General features: G+C 45.2%; 2 protein-coding genes across 5 annotated transcripts in view; one reads left to right on the top strand and one right to left on the bottom strand.

The window, feature by feature from the left end:
* CLSTN1 (calsyntenin 1) overlaps positions 1-13,984 on the top strand; it is a gene marked incomplete at its 5' end in the record, with an annotated part of 31,258 nt that extends 17,274 nt beyond the window's left edge. The window contains 12 exons of the mRNA XM_083876903.1: positions 901-1,149; positions 1,997-2,118; positions 2,880-3,042; positions 4,128-4,178; positions 5,845-6,002; positions 6,573-6,721; positions 7,210-7,436; positions 8,540-8,710; positions 9,294-9,439; positions 10,021-10,156; positions 10,799-10,983; positions 11,592-13,984. Coding sequence (XP_083733029.1) covers positions 901-1,149; positions 1,997-2,118; positions 2,880-3,042; positions 4,128-4,178; positions 5,845-6,002; positions 6,573-6,721; positions 7,210-7,436; positions 8,540-8,710; positions 9,294-9,439; positions 10,021-10,156; positions 10,799-10,983; positions 11,592-11,786 — 1,952 coding nt within the window. The 3' untranslated portion in view covers positions 11,787-13,984. The remainder of the gene's footprint in view (positions 1-900; positions 1,150-1,996; positions 2,119-2,879; positions 3,043-4,127; positions 4,179-5,844; positions 6,003-6,572; positions 6,722-7,209; positions 7,437-8,539; positions 8,711-9,293; positions 9,440-10,020; positions 10,157-10,798; positions 10,984-11,591) is intronic.
* A 146-nt stretch (positions 13,985-14,130) lies between these two features.
* PIK3CD (phosphatidylinositol-4,5-bisphosphate 3-kinase catalytic subunit delta) overlaps positions 14,131-19,597 on the bottom strand; it is a 33,765-nt gene continuing 28,298 nt past the window's right edge. For 3 of the 4 annotated variants that reach the window (XM_083876803.1, XM_083876801.1, XM_083876802.1), the window contains exons 17-24: positions 18,836-19,014; positions 18,519-18,628; positions 18,178-18,256; positions 17,770-17,937; positions 17,312-17,435; positions 16,931-17,076; positions 16,599-16,731; positions 14,131-16,085 (exon numbers count right to left, since the gene is read on the bottom strand). In XM_083876803.1, coding sequence (XP_083732929.1) covers positions 15,948-16,085; positions 16,599-16,731; positions 16,931-17,076; positions 17,312-17,435; positions 17,770-17,937; positions 18,178-18,256; positions 18,519-18,628; positions 18,836-19,014 — 1,077 coding nt within the window. In that variant the 3' untranslated portion in view covers positions 14,131-15,947. Of the gene's footprint in view, positions 16,086-16,598; positions 16,732-16,930; positions 17,077-17,311; positions 17,436-17,769; positions 17,938-18,177; positions 18,257-18,518; positions 18,629-18,835; positions 19,015-19,597 lie in introns of those variants that run through there. The other variant, XM_083876804.1, reaches the window with a different exon arrangement.

Here is a 19,597-nt window from a genome sequence, read left to right as displayed (position 1 = left end):
AAGAATCTCTTTTTTCTGCCTCTCTGCTATCTTGCATGGACTAATAATGTCCATTGCCTGAGATTCATGTTCAAGAGCTGAAAGAGTTTGTGTGGAAGGGTATAGCCATTAAACCCTCCCTGTTTTTCTGAGCATGATGGATGTAATGGCTGCAATCTGAGAAATAAATTATGAAAAACTAGAGAAAACCACAAGAAGGAGTGGTTTGGAAAAAAAACAGTTAGCTTGGATCAGTTAAATTTGTACTGTGCTTGCCCTAGGAGTAAAGGCCCTTGGCATCCACTTATGCTGCAGTTAAAGGTCTTACAAAAAGTCACTGAGTCCTTTGTAGCCATATGGAAGAACTGAGATTACAGGATAAATTATCACTCACGATTTATGTCTTCAACCTCAGTTGAAAGTAATTGAAAGTCTGAATAGCATGTAACCCCAGAGACCCAGGCAGTTCCTGATGGAGTCAGTGTGACGTTAGAGGGACCTGCTGCTGCCTGCTGTGAGCTGGAGCTTGTGCACTCCTTCAGCTGCATCACTCCTGGTGTCACAGCTGAGTACAGTGTCTAGAGAAGGGCATCGTGCTCGTGGCTCTGAGGGACAAGTGGCGTTAATGAAAGGGTTCCTGAGACAGAGGCAAAATAAGATTCTACAGCGGCGGAGATTGAAACTGTTGTGCTTATTATGAGATTAGTTCTGTACCCAGAAGTCAGGTTTGTGGAAGTTACCATGGTGTTAGATGCCTGTAATTAGTGCCACGTTATTTAAAAGGAGAATTGCTTGATGGGTCATGGTAGTGCATAATCCCGACAGTTGGTGCTGTGAAATCAGCGCCGAGATAAACAGTTGTATCTGAAACTGCTGGTGGTCTTTTAAACTTCAGTTTTCATCTGAGCATTTGTGTTGTAGGTGCTGCCTCTGGCACAGCTGAGCTGCTGCCCCCTCCCAGCAGTGCTGCCAACTGGACCGTGGGGCTGCCCACGGATAACGGCCACGACAGCGACCAGGTCTTCGAGTTCAACGGCACGCAGGCCGTGAGGATCCCAGACGGGGTGGTCACAGTCAACCTCAAGGAGCCCTTCATGATCTCAGTGTGGATGAGGCACGGGCCTGGAACCAAAGAGAAGGAGACAATTCTGTGCAATTCAGACAAGACAGGTTTGTCAGTACTTCAGTTACAAACAGTCTTGTTGGTTGGTGGGGTTTTTATGTGCTCTGGCAGCGCATGTGACAGTGTTTTCTCTGCCTTCAGGTTTTCTTGGAATTGAAATGGAGCTGACTTCAAAAATCACTGTCGTGCTTATGTTTAGGCTCGGCCTTAGATTATGTAGCTTCAGATTGGGCAGACTTATTTTTTCTAATTCTATTTCTGTTCAAATTATGCACTTCTTTTGCTGTGGTAGATTACTTATTCTGGCACTGCAGCCTCGAGTTTGCATCTCCAAAGATAGCCTTGTTCTTGATGCTGCCTAAAAACATTAAGACACACATATCAGGTCTAGTGACAGCATTTACTGCTCTACCTTTTTTTTTTTTCCTTAGGAGGATATAATTTTCTTTCTCCAAAGATGATTTTTTTTATTCTGTGCATCATTTCACTCTCTGCTTATGACACAGCAACAATAATTTGGAAAATGCCATTAATAAGAAGGAAACGTGATAACCCTGTTTCCGTAATTACCATTTGTAGCAAAAAAAAGCTCTTGTGTTTTCAGATGGAGCTCTTTCTCCTGCTGACAGGTTTATCTCTGGCTCTTCAGTGCTGTGCCTTGGTCTAGGTTGGGTTTGGATAGAGACGTATCTGTCTGTTCTGCTGCCTCATGGGCTCTTCAAAGATGTTTGCCCTCACTACTGCTGCAGATATTTTACATTCCTCTTACCATGCCTGATTTACTTCTGCATTGATTACTGCCAGTCAGTCACTTTGATATTTAAGTGTGCAATTGCAGAGCAGGAGAATTTGTCGGTGAGGAAATAAATAACCTGTTCACTCCAACTGCCGCAGACATGAACCGGCACCACTACGCCCTGTACGTGCACAACTGCCGCCTGGTGTTCCTGTTCCGCCAGGAGCCCGCCCAGGGAAAGACCTACCAGCCTGCAGAGTTCCACTGGAAACTCAACCAGGTGAGCCTGCAAAGAGTGCTAGAGGGAGAGCCCCCAATGACTGACATCCTTGTCAGCGTGTGCTCAGTGATACAAACACTTTGTGCCACTGCAAACTCCTGACGGGCTGTTCCACAGAACCCAACAGGGCTTGTTGCACTTGGGGTCAAGTGGCAGGTTCAGCTTCACCTGTTCATCTTGAATGTAGAGTAGAAAATACAGTGTCAGTCTTACAGCTGTGACATCAGTTGTCTTCACTAAATCCACTCCACTAAATCCACTGAGGTGGAGTGCATGAGAGAGCAGGAGGTTAAATTCCAGGTTGTTTATAGCATTCAAGTACTTCTGAGCATGTGGTATTTTCTCAGGCCCCTGGATCTGTGATAAATAGTCGTGTTTTTTTAACAGTTGCTCTCAGCAAGTACCTGTCCTTTGTCAAGTAAGGTTGTCTTGTAACAGTATTTCAGGATGTGCAATGCATGTAGATATGTATTTTTAGATTGAAATGTGCTGTTATTTGATATAAAAATTAAAGGAAAGGAAGTATACGCAGCTTCCTGTATTGGCAACAGAATAAAGAGACTTTTTATTAATGTTTGGCAGTCAGTTTGCTTTTCAGATGTGTGCCATGTGTGTGAAAGATGAACCGTGTCTGTAAAGGCTTGTACTGTAGGTTGTGGGTACATCTGCATGTGTGTTTATGTAAAACATGGCACCAGATCAGTTACTGAACTGTAATGGGAAACAAAACCAGCAGAATTCTTGAAACTCTCTCCACTCAGGTGTGTGACAAAGAGTGGCACCACTATGTTGTCAACGTTGAATTTCCCACCGTGTCTCTCTACGTGGATGGTGTTTCCTATGACCCTTTCCCAGTCACTGAGGATTACCCACTCCACCCTTCCAAGATAGAAACACAGCTGGTGGTTGGAGCATGTTGGCAAGGTAACTGTTTACACTCGTTAATACTTCTAATTAACTTTTTTTAAAATGAAATCTTTGTGGCTATCTAGAAGTACCCAGCAGGTCTTTCTGGTGCATGAAATGTAACTTGTTTTGCCTCTTGCAGGTCGGTTTTGCTCCAAGCTGGTATCACATATTTCCTCTGAGTCATTTTTTCCCATCAGTGTTTGTTTTCTTGTTGGCCACAGGTGTGTGAAATACAAGGCTGCTCACCAGCCTGTATCCCATCAGTGTGGTTTTTGTGGTGGCCCTGGGAATACTGATGGCTTATTTTTAATAATAGTTATAACAGTACCTCATATACTTCAGATTACCAAGAAGAACACTTCATTTCAAGTAGGGTGAAAAGCATCTTTTGGAAAAGTGTTCTCTTCAGTGGAAGCCTGTCCAGCAGACAGCTCTGCAGAGCAACACAGCAGTGCTGTCTCTTGGGTATTTTACCATTTCTGCTTATAAAAATAGACATCTGCTTTATTGTCTGCTCTCTTCAGGCTGCTCTAGATTATATATACAGCTTCTCTTCAAGGAGAGAGAGATTTTATCCTTTTGAAGAAGTTCTTTTAACATTTATTTTAAAAATTTAAAAGCCAATTTTCATTTTTGGTGCTTCCATCTGATAAATTGACTGCTTAATACACGTATTTCTATTATTGATTAGGAAATCTGTGTTGCTAATGGTTTCTTTTGATCAGCTTTCAATACCTTTTGGTGATTTGCTGTATCTGGATGTCAGCCTAATTTCCCCTCACGTGGAGCCAGTTGTTAGACTTGTTATCACTAAGGGTGGTTTGTGTGAGGTTTCCTCTCTTGGTTCAAGTGCTCTGCTGCCCTTGCTGGTGTCACTGCTGTGGTGCCCTGGCTGTTCCTGTGACACTCAGTGCTGTGTCCTCCCTGCACTGCAGCTCCTCCTGTTTCCAACAACTCAAAATCCTTCAGGAGCTGGGTCCAGTATAAGCAAACTTTGGGGGTTGTGCTGCTTTGTGTTTTCTGGGATTAGAGAGTTTGCCAGATTGTAACTACTTGGTCCTTTTCCCTGTTGTCCTATTCTTTGTCTTGCTTTTCTACAGAATATACAGGAAATGAAAATGACAATGAAACTGTGCCCGAGACCTCTGCAGGTTGCTGGAGTTTTATTCCTACTGTTTTATTTTGTTTTTAAGCCAAGACATTGCTTCATCTCGCACACAGCATGAAATGCAGGCATTGCATTCGGGCCATTGACCTTCACATAATCCTCTCCTAGGCTTGTGTCTTCATTGTGCTTCTCTTTGCAGAGCATCATCAGCTGACTTCTGCTTGGTTTTGGGGTTTTTTTATTTGTTTGTTTTGGGTATTTTTTGGTTGCATCCAAATGTACCTCCATGTACAAATCTGCCACGGTTGTGATTGCAGTGATGTGGTGAAAAAAAGTTGCTGATGTAAAATATCAGCTGTAATCTCTTTCATCCCATTTTGTTAAAGCATAAACACACATCATCCTGTATAAATGTTATGTATTTATGCATGTAGGTATGTGTCTTTATTATAGAATTTATTCAGTGCATTGGGAAGGACCTCTGGAACTCACATACCTTTGCTCCTCTCTCAGAACAAGACTGATTTCATATTCAGATCAGGCTGCTCATAAAGACAGAGCTGTAATTTACAGGGGATACTCACTTGATCAGATATTTATGTTAAATTCTAATTACAGTGAATGGGCAAAAAAGCTTTGGCTGCCAGATATTTCAGACTGGCTACAGTTATTTCCTCATAACGAATTTTAGTGCTAGTTCAGTGGGTTTTGTGTCTTGAGATACTTAAAATTAATGTATATTTTTAAAAGCGAATTCAAGATATGTACCCTTCCTGTAAAGTTAAAGAATTTCTGGAATAGTAAGTGGCAAGAGGTTTCTAGCTGTGCATCACATTTGAATTTGGCAAGGAGGGAACAGCATCCAGAGGCTCCAGAGGCTGAAGCTATATGAAAATCATGTAATTTGTAACAATTGAATATTTGAGTTGTACCGAGGATCTTTTATCACTTAGAACTTCTAAAACATGCTTAGACATCTCTCTAAAATCAGGTTGCTTAGTAAGTAATGGGCTTGAAATGCATTTCCAAGTGTTTTGGATTTAGCAAGGTGGACTGGGTGATCATTGTAACATCATCTCCAAAAACACTAAGGAATAAAGAGTTTATTAGGTTGTCCTTATCAGACTTAACTCAGATACCTAAAAATGAGTTACCTGGGTTTAAACTGCTCACTTGAATCTGCAGAGAGAAGGTGGCACCTTTAGAAGGGGCAGGTAACTCTTGGACACCTCTCTCAGAACGAGCTGAATGACTTTACAGAGTTCCTTCTTTCCTTCCCCCGGAGTGTGGGGAGAACCCGCAGTGCTGGTTTGGGTGGAGACCCCTCACTCCTGCAGGGATGCTCTCCTGTGTCTGAGCAGGAGGAGGTGTCACCTCAGCAGGAAGATTCAGTTTCATGGTTCATCCCATCGGTTCTGTGTTTGATTTCTGAGCACCACCTCGCTGTCTGGGGCTTCTTTTGAAACGTGTTTGTCATGGAACAGTCAGTTCAGGGTGGCCACAGCTGTCTGGGGGCCACGTGCATGGTGAACTGTTTAATTCTTTCTTTATGCCTGACCATAATCACGAGGTTAACACCCAGAATGGATGAAAACTAACCTGCATGTGTGTAATACTGTGTGTATCAGCTGGCATACTTGTTGTTAGGCAGAAGAAAAAGCAAAAAGAATGAAAAGCAGTAAAAGTGTTTCCTCCCTCGTTTTTTGAAGGTGGTGAACTGCGCATGGCTCAGTTTTTCCGAGGCAACCTGGCAGGGCTGATGATCCGTTCTGGTAAACTGGAGAACAAGAAGGTGATTGATTGCCTCTACACCTGCAAAGAGGGGCTGGATTTGCAGATGCCTGATGGTGTTGGCAAAGGTGTGAAGGTAAATTTGCATACAAACAACATGTGTATTCCTTCCCTGATCAGAGTTACAAGTTTTACTGGCAGAGTTAACAGGGTGTCCCAGATATAACAAACTCATCTCTTTAATATTGCATAAAACTAGGAAATTTTTCTTGTATAAACATAGTCTTAGGAATGAAAGTTACTCTGCTGTCTTAAGTCTTTAAGAGGAGCTCCATATTTGTAAGCCTCTATTTTACCAGCTGTGCAGAAGAGATCTTTAACAAGCAGCTTCATAAAATGAGATGATGTGGCTTTTTCAGTAGCAAGGTTGTGTGAACAGAGCTAAATTTCTCCTTTATGTTAGCTGTCTCTCTTCTGCATCACTAGAACCAGAATTATGATACGTGCTTAGATAATTTCTTAAAGAATGAAACACTGGGCTAAGGTAGTGAGAAGGGAGTTTAGACTGTGCCACAAGGGAAATAATGACCCTGTTCCTTTGGATATGGGTGTAATTACCCTGCATTTCCCAGTGCTGGACTCCAGTTTGAACTGCCAGATCATGTCACTCTCTTGGGTGTTCTCTTACAGTTTCCTTCTCTCTCAGGTGCACATGAACCCAAGCCAGTCGACGCTGAGCATCGAGGGGGATGACATCGACAGGGTGGACAAGGCCATGCAGCACATCTCCTACCTGAACTCCCGCCAGTTCCCCACGCCCGGCATTCGCAGGCTGAAGATCACCAGCACTGTCAAGTATGTGCTGCTGCTGACCTGGGGCATCCCTGTGCAGGGCTGGGGCATCATGGACATCTCACTTGGGAGAAACAAAGGAGTCCTGGCCTGTGCCAGCATTACACATTGCTAGCATGTTGGAATTGGAATGTTTCCCACAGCAGCACTCTGCTTTCTGCCTGAGAATGGAGTAGGGAGTATGTGAGATGGGGAGGAAAGCACAGCCAGAGTGCTGCCAGTGTCTCCAGTGGCACGGCTTCATTAAAGGGGTTACCTGTGGCTCTAAGTCAAAAACGTAGAAATGAGGCCAAATGGTAACTGTAAGTAAAAATTAATTGTGAGATTGCTCCCTTGGTGGCTATCTCATACTTTCCAGGGCAGCTGATGAATTTATCTAAGACTCTTGGGCCTGAGACAGCTTTTCAAAAATTTATAAAGCAATTACTGCGTGTAATTGTGCTTCCCTCTGAAATAACCACCTTGACTCCAGAGCTGCTTCTGTCTCTCAGGTGTTTCAACGAGGAGGCCTGTGTGTCCATTCCCTCCGTGGAGGGCTACGTCATGGTCCTGCAGCCAGAGGAGCCCAAAATCAGCCTGAGTGGCATCAACCACTTTGCCCGCTCAGCCTCGGAGTTCGAGAGCTCGGAGGGCGTGTCGCTGTTCCCGGAGCTGCGCATCATCAGCACCATCACCCGCGAGGTGGAGCCGCAGGGGGACGGGGATGAGGATCCCACAGGTGAGCCGCCCTCAGCTCCTCAATCAGTGATAAATTGCAGGCACTAACACTGCTCAGATGTTGGGAAAGATGGGACAGGGAGGGCTTGTGGATATGATTGTGTGGTAAGAAATACTGGAGATGTAAAAGCTGTGAGTGAAATAGAAATGAAATCCAGCTCTGAGATGTGATCATGGCAGGCAGGAAGACAATGATGAGCTGGAGATGGGTTGAGGGACAGAAACAAAAGGACTCAGGAATGTGGCCCCTTTCCACCCTGCCAAGGCATCAGGGAGAAAGTAGATAGGAAAAGTGTCTTTAGAGTTTAGAATATAAAATGACATGGTAATATAGCAGTTCTCATGGGCTGCAGGCAAAGTTTGTAGGTTTTGTATCTGGCGCTGGTTGGTCACTGTAAATTAGAATATTCAACACAAAAGGAGATGGAGTGGATTGTAACAAGGTCCTCACTCTCTTACCTTGCTTCTACCCCTTAGCTCTCTTCTATCTCTTCTACTCCTCTTACCCCTCTTAGCTTTTTTTACCTCCCTCACCTCACACCCTCTCTCTTTGGGGCTTCTCTCCAGCTCAGGCTGGTGGCTGAAGGCAAAGCCCTTTTTACCCACCACCCTTGCAATAAAACCATGTATTCTAGAGTATCTCAGGTCTGCAGAGTTCCTTCTCCCTGCCCTCCACGGATGTTACTACACTCAGATAAAGAGATCAAAAACTTGAAAAAACCTCCCTTCTCAGTACACAGATTTCCCATCCAGCCCATGGCAGGGGGTTGGAATGAGGTGTTCCTTAAGATCCCTTCCCACCCAAATCGTTGCTCCTGGGGGAGCATCTTCCTCCCGCAGAGACCTGTGGGTTTCTCTTCTAATACAGAATCCAGTCAGGGGGAAAAAAGGTGTAGATCCTCTGCTCTGGGCTAACAAAAACTTACCTGAAAATGGTAATAAGTCCAGGCCATCATCCTCATGTAAATATCCCTTGTTTGTGTTCTGTATTTTATTTATTTCTTAAATCATTATTTTGTGAATACTTGTTCTCCTCAGGCCTAGGTTTTAACATTTGTTCTGGTGGTTCAGCTTAAATCTTTGGCTTTTTCCTCTGCTTTTTAGTCCAAGAATCTTTGGTATCTGAAGAGATCATGCACAACCTGGATATGTGTGAGGTGACAGTGCTGGGAGAGGAACTAAATCAGGAACAAGAGAGCCTGGAGATTGACATGACACGACTGCAGCAGAAAGGCATTGAGATGAGCAGTTCCAACCTGGGCATGATAATCACAGGTGGGGGTTCCTGCTGCTGCTCTTGGGGGGGTCTGGAGGGGACTGACAGAGGGAGCAGTTCTGGAGGGGTGGTTTGTAACACCTTACTCCAAATACTTCATTTTTTGAAGAATTTCATGCTTGGACTATCTTCAGAATTCCAAGCAATGCTGTGGAAAGCTGTGATTCTAGAAAAGACAACATTCTAGAGATTTCCTTCTGTTCTTTGCTCTGTTCCAAACAGCAGGTGAACTGTTCCACCCTGGAACTGCAGTTAGACTTTGCCCCAGAAAAGGCTTGTTCCTTGCACAGGTACTCCAGTGCCTAGGAGCATGAATCATTATTTTTTGTTGTGTTAAAGTATTCCATAGGAAAGCTCCCAGAATCCCTTCAAGGACTCACTGGGTTTAGATTTTATCCCAAAGCCAATCCACAGGATTTCAGTGGAGCCCACACCTGTGTGTCAGTGGCATTACCATTTCTGTACTTGAAAATCTGTTGGCCAGGAAAGCTTAGGCAAAGAAACAGCAATATTTGTCTGGTGTGTGGAGCTGCAGAGGCAGTGTCTGCAGAGCAGCTGCTGCAGCTGTGCCTGTGCCCACAGGGGTGGACACCATGGCCAACTACGAGGAGGTTCTGCACCTGATCCGCTACAGGAACTGGCACACGGCGTCCCTGTTCGACAGGAAATTCAAACTGCTCTGCTCCGAGCTCAACGGCCGCTACGTCAGCAACGACTTCAAGGTGGAGGTGGGTGAGCTGCCCCAGCCCTCCTCTGCAGCCTGCCTGCCTCAGGAGTGATCAGTCACTGACTCAGGTTCTGTCCTGTAGATAAATATTGGGAAATGTGAGCATTTCAGGCAGTATTTTGTATATAAGTGTGGTTTTAATGCTGTATTTCAGCTTGAAATAAAATAGTTGTTTGTAGAAGAAATAGTGTGGCTGATGGAGGTGTGGAAGGGAAAAGGTTGCATTGAAAACACAGATTATTAATTTAGCAAATGGAGTGAGAGTGGTGTTACCAGAGAGCTGAGTGGCCTCTGTGTGTCACTTCTGGGATGCCACATGGACGTGCCGGGCCCTTCACTGTTTGCTTGTGTCATCTGTAAATTTCTGATACTAAGGGATTATGTTCAACCACAGAGAGGCTGAAATTGCATTTCCTCTGCAGCAGGTACATATTAATTATTGTTCAATATCTTACATCAAATTTGTGGAAGTACAGCAGAAAATGGCATTAAAGGCACTAAATTTTTTTTCCTCTTTATTTTTAACTCTTCATCATTAAAATATTGTGTTTCTGAAGTTTAACCCTTTCTATTTGTCTCCAGGTGAATGTTATCCACACAGCCAGCCCAGTGGAACACGCCAATCACATTGCTGCACAGCCGCAGTTCATCCACCCCGTGCATCATTCCTTTGTTGATCTCTCTGGGCACAACTTGGCAAACCCTCATCCCTTTTCAGGTCAGGATTCTCTGCCACTGAAGTTGAGCTGGTTTTTCGTGATGTTGCAGAGTTCTTTTCCCAGAGTTTAAACCACTGTGTTGGACTAATAAACCAGGCTCCTGCTCAGTCCTGCTCTGCTGTTGCCCAGGCAGGGAGGAGTGAGTTTTCAGAACTCTGAAATTCCCTTTCCTGCCAGCAGAGCTTTCTGTTGGTTGTGTATGTGTTGGAAAAGGATAGGAGCCTGCAAGACTCCAGAAAGTGAGGAACTGGGGCAGAATTTCTTCTGAATGGCAGGAGGAAAGAATTGCAGTGCTAATCCTTTGATGAGTCATGGTATCTGCCCTTTGTCTTTTAATTGCATTAATTTGGCATGGGTGTAGGATGTGAGAGGAAGAAAAATAGGCAATTCAGAGAGGAGTCTGTGTGTGGTGGAATGTGCTTTCCTTGTGTTTTCAGTCCTTCAGGTTGATGTAATTATATTTAAGGGACTGAGGTCTAGTTGTGACTTTCGAAGTGGTTGTAGACAACCTGCCTTTGTGTAATACATATGAAATATAACAACATACATGAAATCCTTGTGTAAAGCATGGCAGGTGCTGGGGAGGGGAGTGGCTGTTAGCACAGTGCCAGAGTGACCAGAGCTGTGTTTGGTGTTTGCAGTGGTGCCCAGCACGGCCACCGTGGTGATCGTGGTGTGTGTGAGTTTCCTGGTGTTCATGATCATCCTGGGCGTGTTCCGCATCCGCGCTGCGCACCAGCGGAGCCTGCGCGACCAGGACACGGGCAAGGAGAACGAGATGGACTGGGACGACTCTGCCCTCACCATCACTGTGAACCCCATGGAGGTAACCCGGGGGCCTGCAGTGGGCAGAGGAGAGCAGGACCAGCCCTGAGCACAGGGCACAGACAGGAGAATTTAGAGCCAGTGTGCCAAATGCCAGGAGCAGTGAGTTTGGGGTCTTGCAGGGTTTAGAGGTTCACGATGGAGAATGGGATTTTACAGGGCAGCTTCCAGCTCTAGTGTTCATCCTGTGCACAGTGCCTTAAACACAGCCTGAATTTGTCTGAACTTGCAGAATTTATTGTCAGAACATCTGTGTTTATGATGTTTCCTTCTCCTGTGGCTGACATCTGAATTTTTAGAAAATTGGGAACAAGAAAGATGTGTGACCTTCATGCTCTATGTGCTATTGTAAGATCCTTTTCCAGTAGAATTTGCAGTACTGGATCACCCTTCAGAGCCACTTTAGAGTGCCAGGATTGACAGCAGTGTCACAGAACTCTTTTACAAAATGCTACTTCCTTTGTATTTTCTGGTTTCTGCCTAATTCCTGCTGAATTTCTAAATCCAACAAGGAATCTGTAATAGCTCTTCCTCAGTATAGTGCATTGAATAAAGAACAAAAAGAATTTTGGCCAGTATGGTAATGACAGCTAATTCTTGTCTGAACAGACTTACGAGGATCAACACAGCAGTGAAGAGGAGGAGGAGGAGGAGGAAGAAGAAAGTGAAGATGGAGAAGAAGATGACATCACTAGTGCAGAGTCTGAAAGCAGTGAGGAGGAGGAGGGAGAGCAGGAGGAGGACCAACAGAATGTTAACAGACAGCAGCAGCTGGAATGGGATGACTCTACCCTCAGTTATTGATTCTAGCTGCTCCCTTTGTCTTTATGTTCCCACTCTAGAAGACTCCACTGTAACACACACTCCATTGGTACCAAGGATTCATGGTGTTTAAAACAAAAAATTCATTCTGGCCAGTAGATTGAACCCCCACACAAGCCGTGTTTGTGTTCTGTCAGCTAGTTCCTGATGTTTAGGGTTGTAGTTAGCACCAATTCCTTCAGCCATGCCTCAGTGACTGGATTTTTTTTACGCTCTGTGAGGAACCACCTTGCACTTTTTTCTTCATGTCATCTCAGCTAAGTGACTCTACAGCTCTGTAGCCATTGCACATGAATTTCTGAACTGTCTTTTTTTTGCTCAGTGAAACAAACTTGGCTTTGTTCCTTTTTCTCTTTCTAAAAGATGCAAAGATTGCTTGTTGACAAAGGGTAAAGCTGCTCATTTTCAGCCTGTTGATTTCTTTTAATTTTTTTCCCCCTGAATTTAGTGCATGTGTAAAGTGGCAGAATGAGGTTAATATGTAGAAGATTAACAAGACTTTTTAATATTTTGTAAATATCTTGGAATTATGTAATTATGTCATTTGTGGTAGTGAAAACAGGGATTGGGGGTTTAAAACATGCTAAAGTGAAAAATCATGCAGCATGAACTATTCCTACTGCAGCAGGAGCACGGGCACAGTTCTTAGTGTAGATGTTCAGTAACTCTGTCTTGGCCTTGACTGCGATGTGCGCTCATGCCCCGCTCTCCTTCACCTCCTTCCTTTCCTTTCATCTCCTTTTTGTGTTGTTTTTTTTGTTTTTTTTTTTTGCAGAGGGAACAGACAAGCTTGTGAGAGAAGTTGTAAAGGCTTTAGGAGCCTCTGCAGAGGTTCAGCTCCCCCCTGTGCACTACAGTTTGTTTTTAATTTTATATTTTTTTTTTCTCCAATTAAGGCTTGCCATAAAGGCTTTTTAAGTTATTGGGGAAATAACACTACACGGATGGTGGGCAGGTCTGTGGGGTGTGGCCACAGCTCCTGGTAATTCCAGGGAGGGTGCCTGGAGTCCAGTGTGGGCTGTGCACACTGCAGCCAGGTTTGGGTCTAGGGAGACCTGGGCTACCACTCTACATGGATTTGGGGGTTTTCTGTTGTTCATTTTTTTTTTTCTAATTTGGAAGTGGGAGGGTTTGGGTTGTAGCTGGTACCACTGAACACTCCTGCTCCTCCCCTGCAGCCCCTTGTACAGTAATCCAGATTGTCGGTGTTTTAAGCCTTTGTTTACACTTAGTAATTGTGTTTTCCTGCTGGTGAAAAACTGTAGCATAAATTATCCAACCAGAAAACCTTGGGAATCATGTTAATTCATGTGATTTGGGTTGTTTCTGATCCCAGTTCCAGTTTGGGATTGCAGAGGGCAGTAGCTGGAAGGTACAAATTGGGAGAGGGGGGCTGGTTTTTCTGTCAGGCAAAGTTGTTTAACTTTATTTGGTCTGATGCAGAGTTGTGAATAATGAATTTTCTGCTTGATCTCTGTGGAGGTGGATTAAAGAGTAACTTGTTCTGCCTGTAGCAGGAGCCGGGGACTGCATTCCCTCCTGAGCACGGTAAGACAAGCACCAGCTCCTGGTGTGGGGGCAGAGCCCAGCGAGGCACAGCCAGGGCAGGGCCAGAGAGGGGCACAAAAAGGGTCCTGAGTGCCAGAGGAGAAAAGATCAGGGCTGAGCCACCTGTTTGTCCAGCTGGATTTCCCTGCTCACCCTCTGGGATGGCTGGGGTTTGCTCTGGGGGAACCTGACTGAGGAGTGCCTTTACACTAGAGATGGACTTGGCAGCAGGGAAAGAACCCACACCAGAGCTTACTGTTTTTTTGGGGTTGTTTTGGTTTTGTTTTGGTTTGTTTTTTTTTTTAATGTAAAATTTTAGATTTCTAAAATGGGAAAATGGTTTTGACTACTTAACGTGGTAATTAACTGCTAGTTTTAAGTAAACTGGGAAACTTTTAACTTATGTCTGACAGTTGTCCTGTGTTAATGTGTAGAAGACTTATCCTTCCATATACTGTTGCTGTAGCTGCTGTATTTTAGACCAAAACTGATCATGACTTAATGGTAATACTGAGGGGTTGTAATGTCCTGATGCAGTTTGTAGCCACTGTGGGTATAACTTTTCAGATGTGTATATTGGTAACAGGTCAGTTTGGAAAGTCTATAAGCTACAATAAATTTCTGGTTCTAAAGGTTGTTTGGATTATTTATTTTACTGAGTGAAACAAAGTAGATTCCAGTTATATAAACTAATTTTTTCCTAAATTTCAGGAGAGTTTTGTGGCCATTGCTCTCAAGCACAGAAAGACTTGACAGCATTTGTGTACAATCTGTCAATAACTTTTATTTCTTATTTACAAAACACGTACCTAAAGCAACTGAAAGGCTAAACATGTAAACATTCTCTTCTTGCAGAACCACGGTTTGGCTTAAAAAAATACTTCTTTTTTTCAAAGGCAACAGAATAAGCACAATCAGTTTGTACAGAGTTAAAAAAAAATAATGACAGAAACATCTCTAAATAAATAGAAATAGGTCTATCATTCTGAGCATATTTATAAAAACGAGAAGCCACTTTTAATGAAATGGAACATTTTTGAAAATTATGTAAGTTTTAATCTTTAGTACAGTTCAACTTGCTGAAAACCATCAGGTGAGCTGCTGCTTTGTGAATTTGGAGTCAAGAGACCCAGGAGAGCTGTCAGAGATTCATCCCGGCTGCTCCCAGGGTGTACAAGGAAGAAGGTCCACACCATGACTCACTGAGTTTTTACTGCTTGTAGGTAAGTCAAGTTTTCCAGCCTAAGTAACCTCTGTAAAACTGCTCAGTTCTTGCAGTTGATACTGATGCACCTTTGTGTTATTGCACTTGTCAAAGCGACAGGCAGGAGCCTTTGCTCTGCCATCTGTGAGACCTGGAGGGAGTGAGGAGAGCCAGACTCTGGCACTGCACCAGGATTGCTTTTCCAGCTCTGGAATTGTAGTGTTTTCCCTTCCACAGGAGCCTGACTTGGGGCTGTGGTTTCAGTGCATCTCACCTTGCACAGGGGCCCAAGAGGTTTTTTGCTCTGTAAATTAGTTTTAATAAGCAAGGAAATAGCAATATTTACTCTCTAAAATGGGGCAGAAGCACAGGACTGTTTCTCACTGCTCAGCCTGCACAGAGCTCTAAATGCTGCAGTATTTCCCTCCAAAGCAGCTGTTGGAGCCTGAGTGCTTCACTCACAGTATCATCTGAAGGAGTAGGAAAAGAGGCTCTCCCAGGGTTAAATTAAATTAAAATGAGGTGTCTTCTATGCCAGAACTGCTGCTTCTGCCAACAGGGTTTGTATGAAAAGATCCAAACCAGAACAGACCTCACCAGCTTAACGTCTTTTACGAAAAGAAGCAGAGTAAGTATTTTAATTTGAAAATGCAATCTTAGCGTTTTCAGGTTTGAAACCAAAATAAATGCAGGAATTACTTGAGGCTCAACTAAAGCCAAACTTTGGAAAGCAAAGTACCTGATCCAGGGGCTACCCCAAAGCTGCTCTTGTGCCATCAGTTCTAGACAGCAGTAGCTGAGTTCCAGCTCAGTTTCAGAACACTTTGGCCTCTGGAGCAGACAGAAAGCAATAAGACAATGTTGGATGTTCTTATCCTGTCTCAAGGCAGAGTAAAACCAATTGTCCAAGTCAGCTCTGGTGTGCTTTGAGCTGACCCACCTCAGGACACTGACAGAGGCAGGAGCAGCGAGCACATGCTGAGTTAATGCTGCTAAGCTCTAAGAGTGGTGACCCAGAGGATGGGCTACAGGCATTGGGGGATCTCTGCTCAGCTCAGTTTTCAAGAAAATAGAAATACAGGCATTAGCACACTGGAGGGATGTTACAGCTGCTTCGACTCTTCCATGGAAACAGGTATTTGAAGCTCAAGGAGTCCTCAAGGGTACAGTACTCTACCTACCTTCACTGTGTGCAGTGGATTTATTGCCTCACGTCTCTCCCTTGTCCCCCAAAGATCTACAGCAGCCCCGGTGGTGTGGCTGAGGACAGGCCCACAGTTTTTCAGCAGTGTCTGATCTCTGGCAGGAGGTGGGGCATGTTCCACAGTGCCCCATTCACAGTCTTTAGGCACCTGTCTGTCAGTGCTGGGCTCAGGTTCCCCTCTCCTGCCCTACTGCCTGTTGTCTTTGGAAACGTTGTGTGCCAGCCAGTTCACTTTGGTTTTCCAGCTCTCCCTCAGGGCTTCATTAAACTTCAGTCTGAAGTGCTTCAGTGCCTCCTCATCAGTTTTCCCAAGGGCCAGGGAGTCCTGCAGGCAAGAGGCACAAATCAGTGCACAGCTGAACAAGTCACTGCTCAACCAGGAAGATGTTTATTAATAAGAAATTACTCCACTGAAAGGAGGAATGGAATAGCCATCAGTTGTTTTTAATTGTTCTTGTAGCTGCAGGAGGTTTTTTTTCTCTGATAAACACTTGCACCCTCTGCTTCTGTTGGTGCAGGGAAAGAGCAGATTCTGTACTGCTCCTGTACAAAGTGTTCTGCAGCTGCCAGGGACGGGTGGTTATGACTCAGGAGGCAAACTAGGAAATGAGAGCCAAGGGCTTTCCTCCTTCCCTGCAAGCTGCCACCTGCTGCCTTCGTGGTGAAGAGCCTGAAAGGATTTCTGAGCACCAGGACATTTCTGATGTCCTGCACCTGGGCATTGGACATCACTCACTGTTCTGGACCTCATCTGCTTCCAAGGCTCTGGCCTTGCACACTGAACTCCTCCTCCTCCTCACCCAGCCACACAACCAGGTGTTCAGCTTTAACCCCTTACCTTCAGGTACTGGATGTCTTTGGAGCAGCTGAGCTCAGGCAGCCCAGCAGCTTTCATCAGTGCAAAGAGGTGCAGGAAGAGGAGCCCGTGGCGCCGCAGGATCATGTAGGCCCTTTCACAGTAACCCCTGAACCTGTGCAGGAGCAAAGGAAACACTGCACCCTCCACCAGTCTGTACAGCAGAGCTGGGGAGTCTGACCCTGCTCTCTCCAGTTAATAATTTATTTGCTTGCATGTGTACAGGCAGCTAGAGGCTCCACATGCATATGAAAAGAAATACTCAAAATTTGGAGCTTCAGAAGCTGAAGTCAAGTTTAACTCCCCGCACTTACCTTTCAAACTTCTCATTGTTGTTGGTTTTTCCTTGCTGGATGACGTGCACAAAGTCGTAGGTTAAGATGAAAGGGACTCGTTCTCTATTAATACCAAATTTAGTCTTGAAGTTCCCCAAAAAGTGACCGAAATCAATATGGAACAGCTGCAAAAAGAAAATAAATCAGAATATTACCTCTTTTAGCAGATCAATGTTGAGTTCTCTTCAGTTACTGCATTTAGCAGATCTGGGCAGAGGGAGACTCAGGAATGGCCTGGCCAAGACCCTGCCCTGGGAAGAGGCAATATTCCTGTACTCAGATCCCATGGAAGGGGTAATATTCCTGTGCTCATATCCCATGAAAGGGATAATATTCCCATGCTCAGATCCCCCGGGTTACCTGCCCTGTCTCCCGGACCATGATGTTGTCACTGTGCCTGTCCCCAATGCCCAGCACGTAGGTGGCCACGCAGTAGCCAGCACAGGACAGGGTGAACTCCTCGATGGCCTGGTCCAAGGCATCCCTAGAGAGGGAAAGAAAGAGAATTTTACTCTGGACTCCAGTACTGCCCCACAGGGAGAGCTGTTTGCAGCTGCAGGAGAGGGGAGGGAACCTCCTTTGGATTCCTGTGTAGTGCTCTCTGGAGGCAGGACTCTCACCCCTGCTTTACAAAAACGAGCTGCAATAGCTCTGTAACTAAAAGGGTCTGAATAAAATGTCCAAAACAGAAATGAGATCCACACCAGGCCTCCAGGTGTGCCAGGCAGGGCAGGGGAGCAGCCAGAGCCTGGAGCTGTGCACAGCTGAAGGAAAAGGAGCAAGGCAGGGAGCAGGGAGGGGAAGGGGAGCCCCCTCACCCCGGGTTCTTGGACTTGAGCCAGTTGAGCAGAGCGTCCTTGTTGAAGGCAGCTGTGGCCACCATGTTGCTCTTGTTGAGCTGGATGTTGGCGATGGTGTCCGAGTGCATGACCACCTCGATCAGCCCCGTCCTGTCTCCTGTGGAGAGGCAGCCATAAGGGGTCATCCTGCAGAGATGAGAGAAACCCTTCCACTGAAATCCTGACCACAAATGGGTGGTGGTGACTTTTAAGCTTTCCCTGGCCTGCCCTGTCTCCTCCCTTTCTACTCTGCAGTTCTGTTCCCAGCCCCACAGAGCCTGCCCAGCTGACCCCAGAGCTGCTGGGGGCAAAAGGAGCCTGCAGAGGAAACAGCCCCCCAGCCCTGATTTATCAGTGCAGGGGGACAGCTGTGTGCACACTGCTCACCTCAGGTCCAGGCCCTCCTGCTTCCACAGGATGTCCATCAGCTGGATCATCTGCAGGGTCAGCATGTCCTGGCGCAGATCTGGGCAGCGTTACAGAGGAAAAGGTCATTTTACTGCTCAAAGGTATCCAATTACCCCCTGCACTAAAATCTTCATGAAAGAGAAGCAGGTGAAATTTAGAGGGAGGTTAATATGTATTTTCAGATTACTACCAAAAAATTCACCCAAAACCATTAAAGGCCCCCATTTACACAACATCTTAATGGTCCAGCTTTAGGCCACTCACCCCAGTAAATACTTGAGCCTAAAAGATTGATTTTCACAGGTTTAATAGAGACTTACCATCTCCATTTTTAAAAATGATACCCACTCCACCTCTGCCTGTCTCTTCATTATTAAACACAATCCACAAAGGTTTCATTTTGGAGTCCATGAAGGTGCACTGATCCACACTAGAGGAAATAAAAATATTACCATCAGTTTTCACCTATTAAAATATCAGCCATCCTGGGAAGCTGCCAGTCCTACAGCAGCTCCACCCACTGCTGGACTTGGGATTTCCATGAGGAAAGAACCTTGGGATGACCCAAAGCCTGGCTCCAGTGTGAAACAAAGCACCAAATCCACACAAATTCAGAGGTGTGAGTTCTCTCCCTTACCAAACTTCAGCGAGGATGATGTTGGGGTTCAGGGGGGACTGGAGGTGGGAAAGGGCTTCCCTGTAGGTTTCCTGCTTCATGCACATGTGCATCATCTCCTTGGTTTGAGGCTTGGTGGCCTTCTGAGAACTCACTTTCACAAAGTCATTCAGAGCTTTCATCTTGTTCAGTGCTTCTCCCTGAAAAAAGAGAGGGATGAAACAGGGTCAGCAAACAGGAAATTCCTGGAGAAAGTTTAAAAAACGTTAAAAGCTCCCGCAAAATGCAAATTTTGGTTCCATCTCTTATTTCCTCTTCAATTTGTAGCAATTTCACACATTGCAACAAAACAAAATTAGTAGTATCTGCCTGAGGAAGGGAAGATCCATAATTAATTGTGAATACTCTGCTGGGCACAAACACACTGCAAGGTAATGACAGCAGCAGGAATAAAGCACAAAAGGAAGAAGTGAGGTGCACTGGCTGGAAAAGTGAGGATGTGACTGAGAGCCCAGCCTGCCCATCAGTGCTTTTGGGGAATTCTGGTTGTGCTAAAGTGCTGCTCAGCACTGGATGGTGGGCACAGCTTGGATACAACTTTGTCTAGAGGTGAGTCCCTCACTTCTGACTTTGGTACAGTGACCCTTGAGAGGTAAAAGAGGTTTCAGAGTGGGGAAATGCAGCACAGCCCCTGACGGGGAGTCCAGAGCTCTGCGGAGCCAAGTGTGATCAGCACCTCACCCACCTGACCAGTAACAACAGAAATGAACAGCTCAGACACTC

Source organism: Zosterops lateralis, assembly GCF_965231275.1.
Source record: "Zosterops lateralis genome assembly, chromosome: 22".
NCBI lineage: Eukaryota > Metazoa > Chordata > Aves > Passeriformes > Zosteropidae > Zosterops > Zosterops lateralis.
This window is presented reverse-complemented; position numbering and strand designations above follow the sequence as displayed.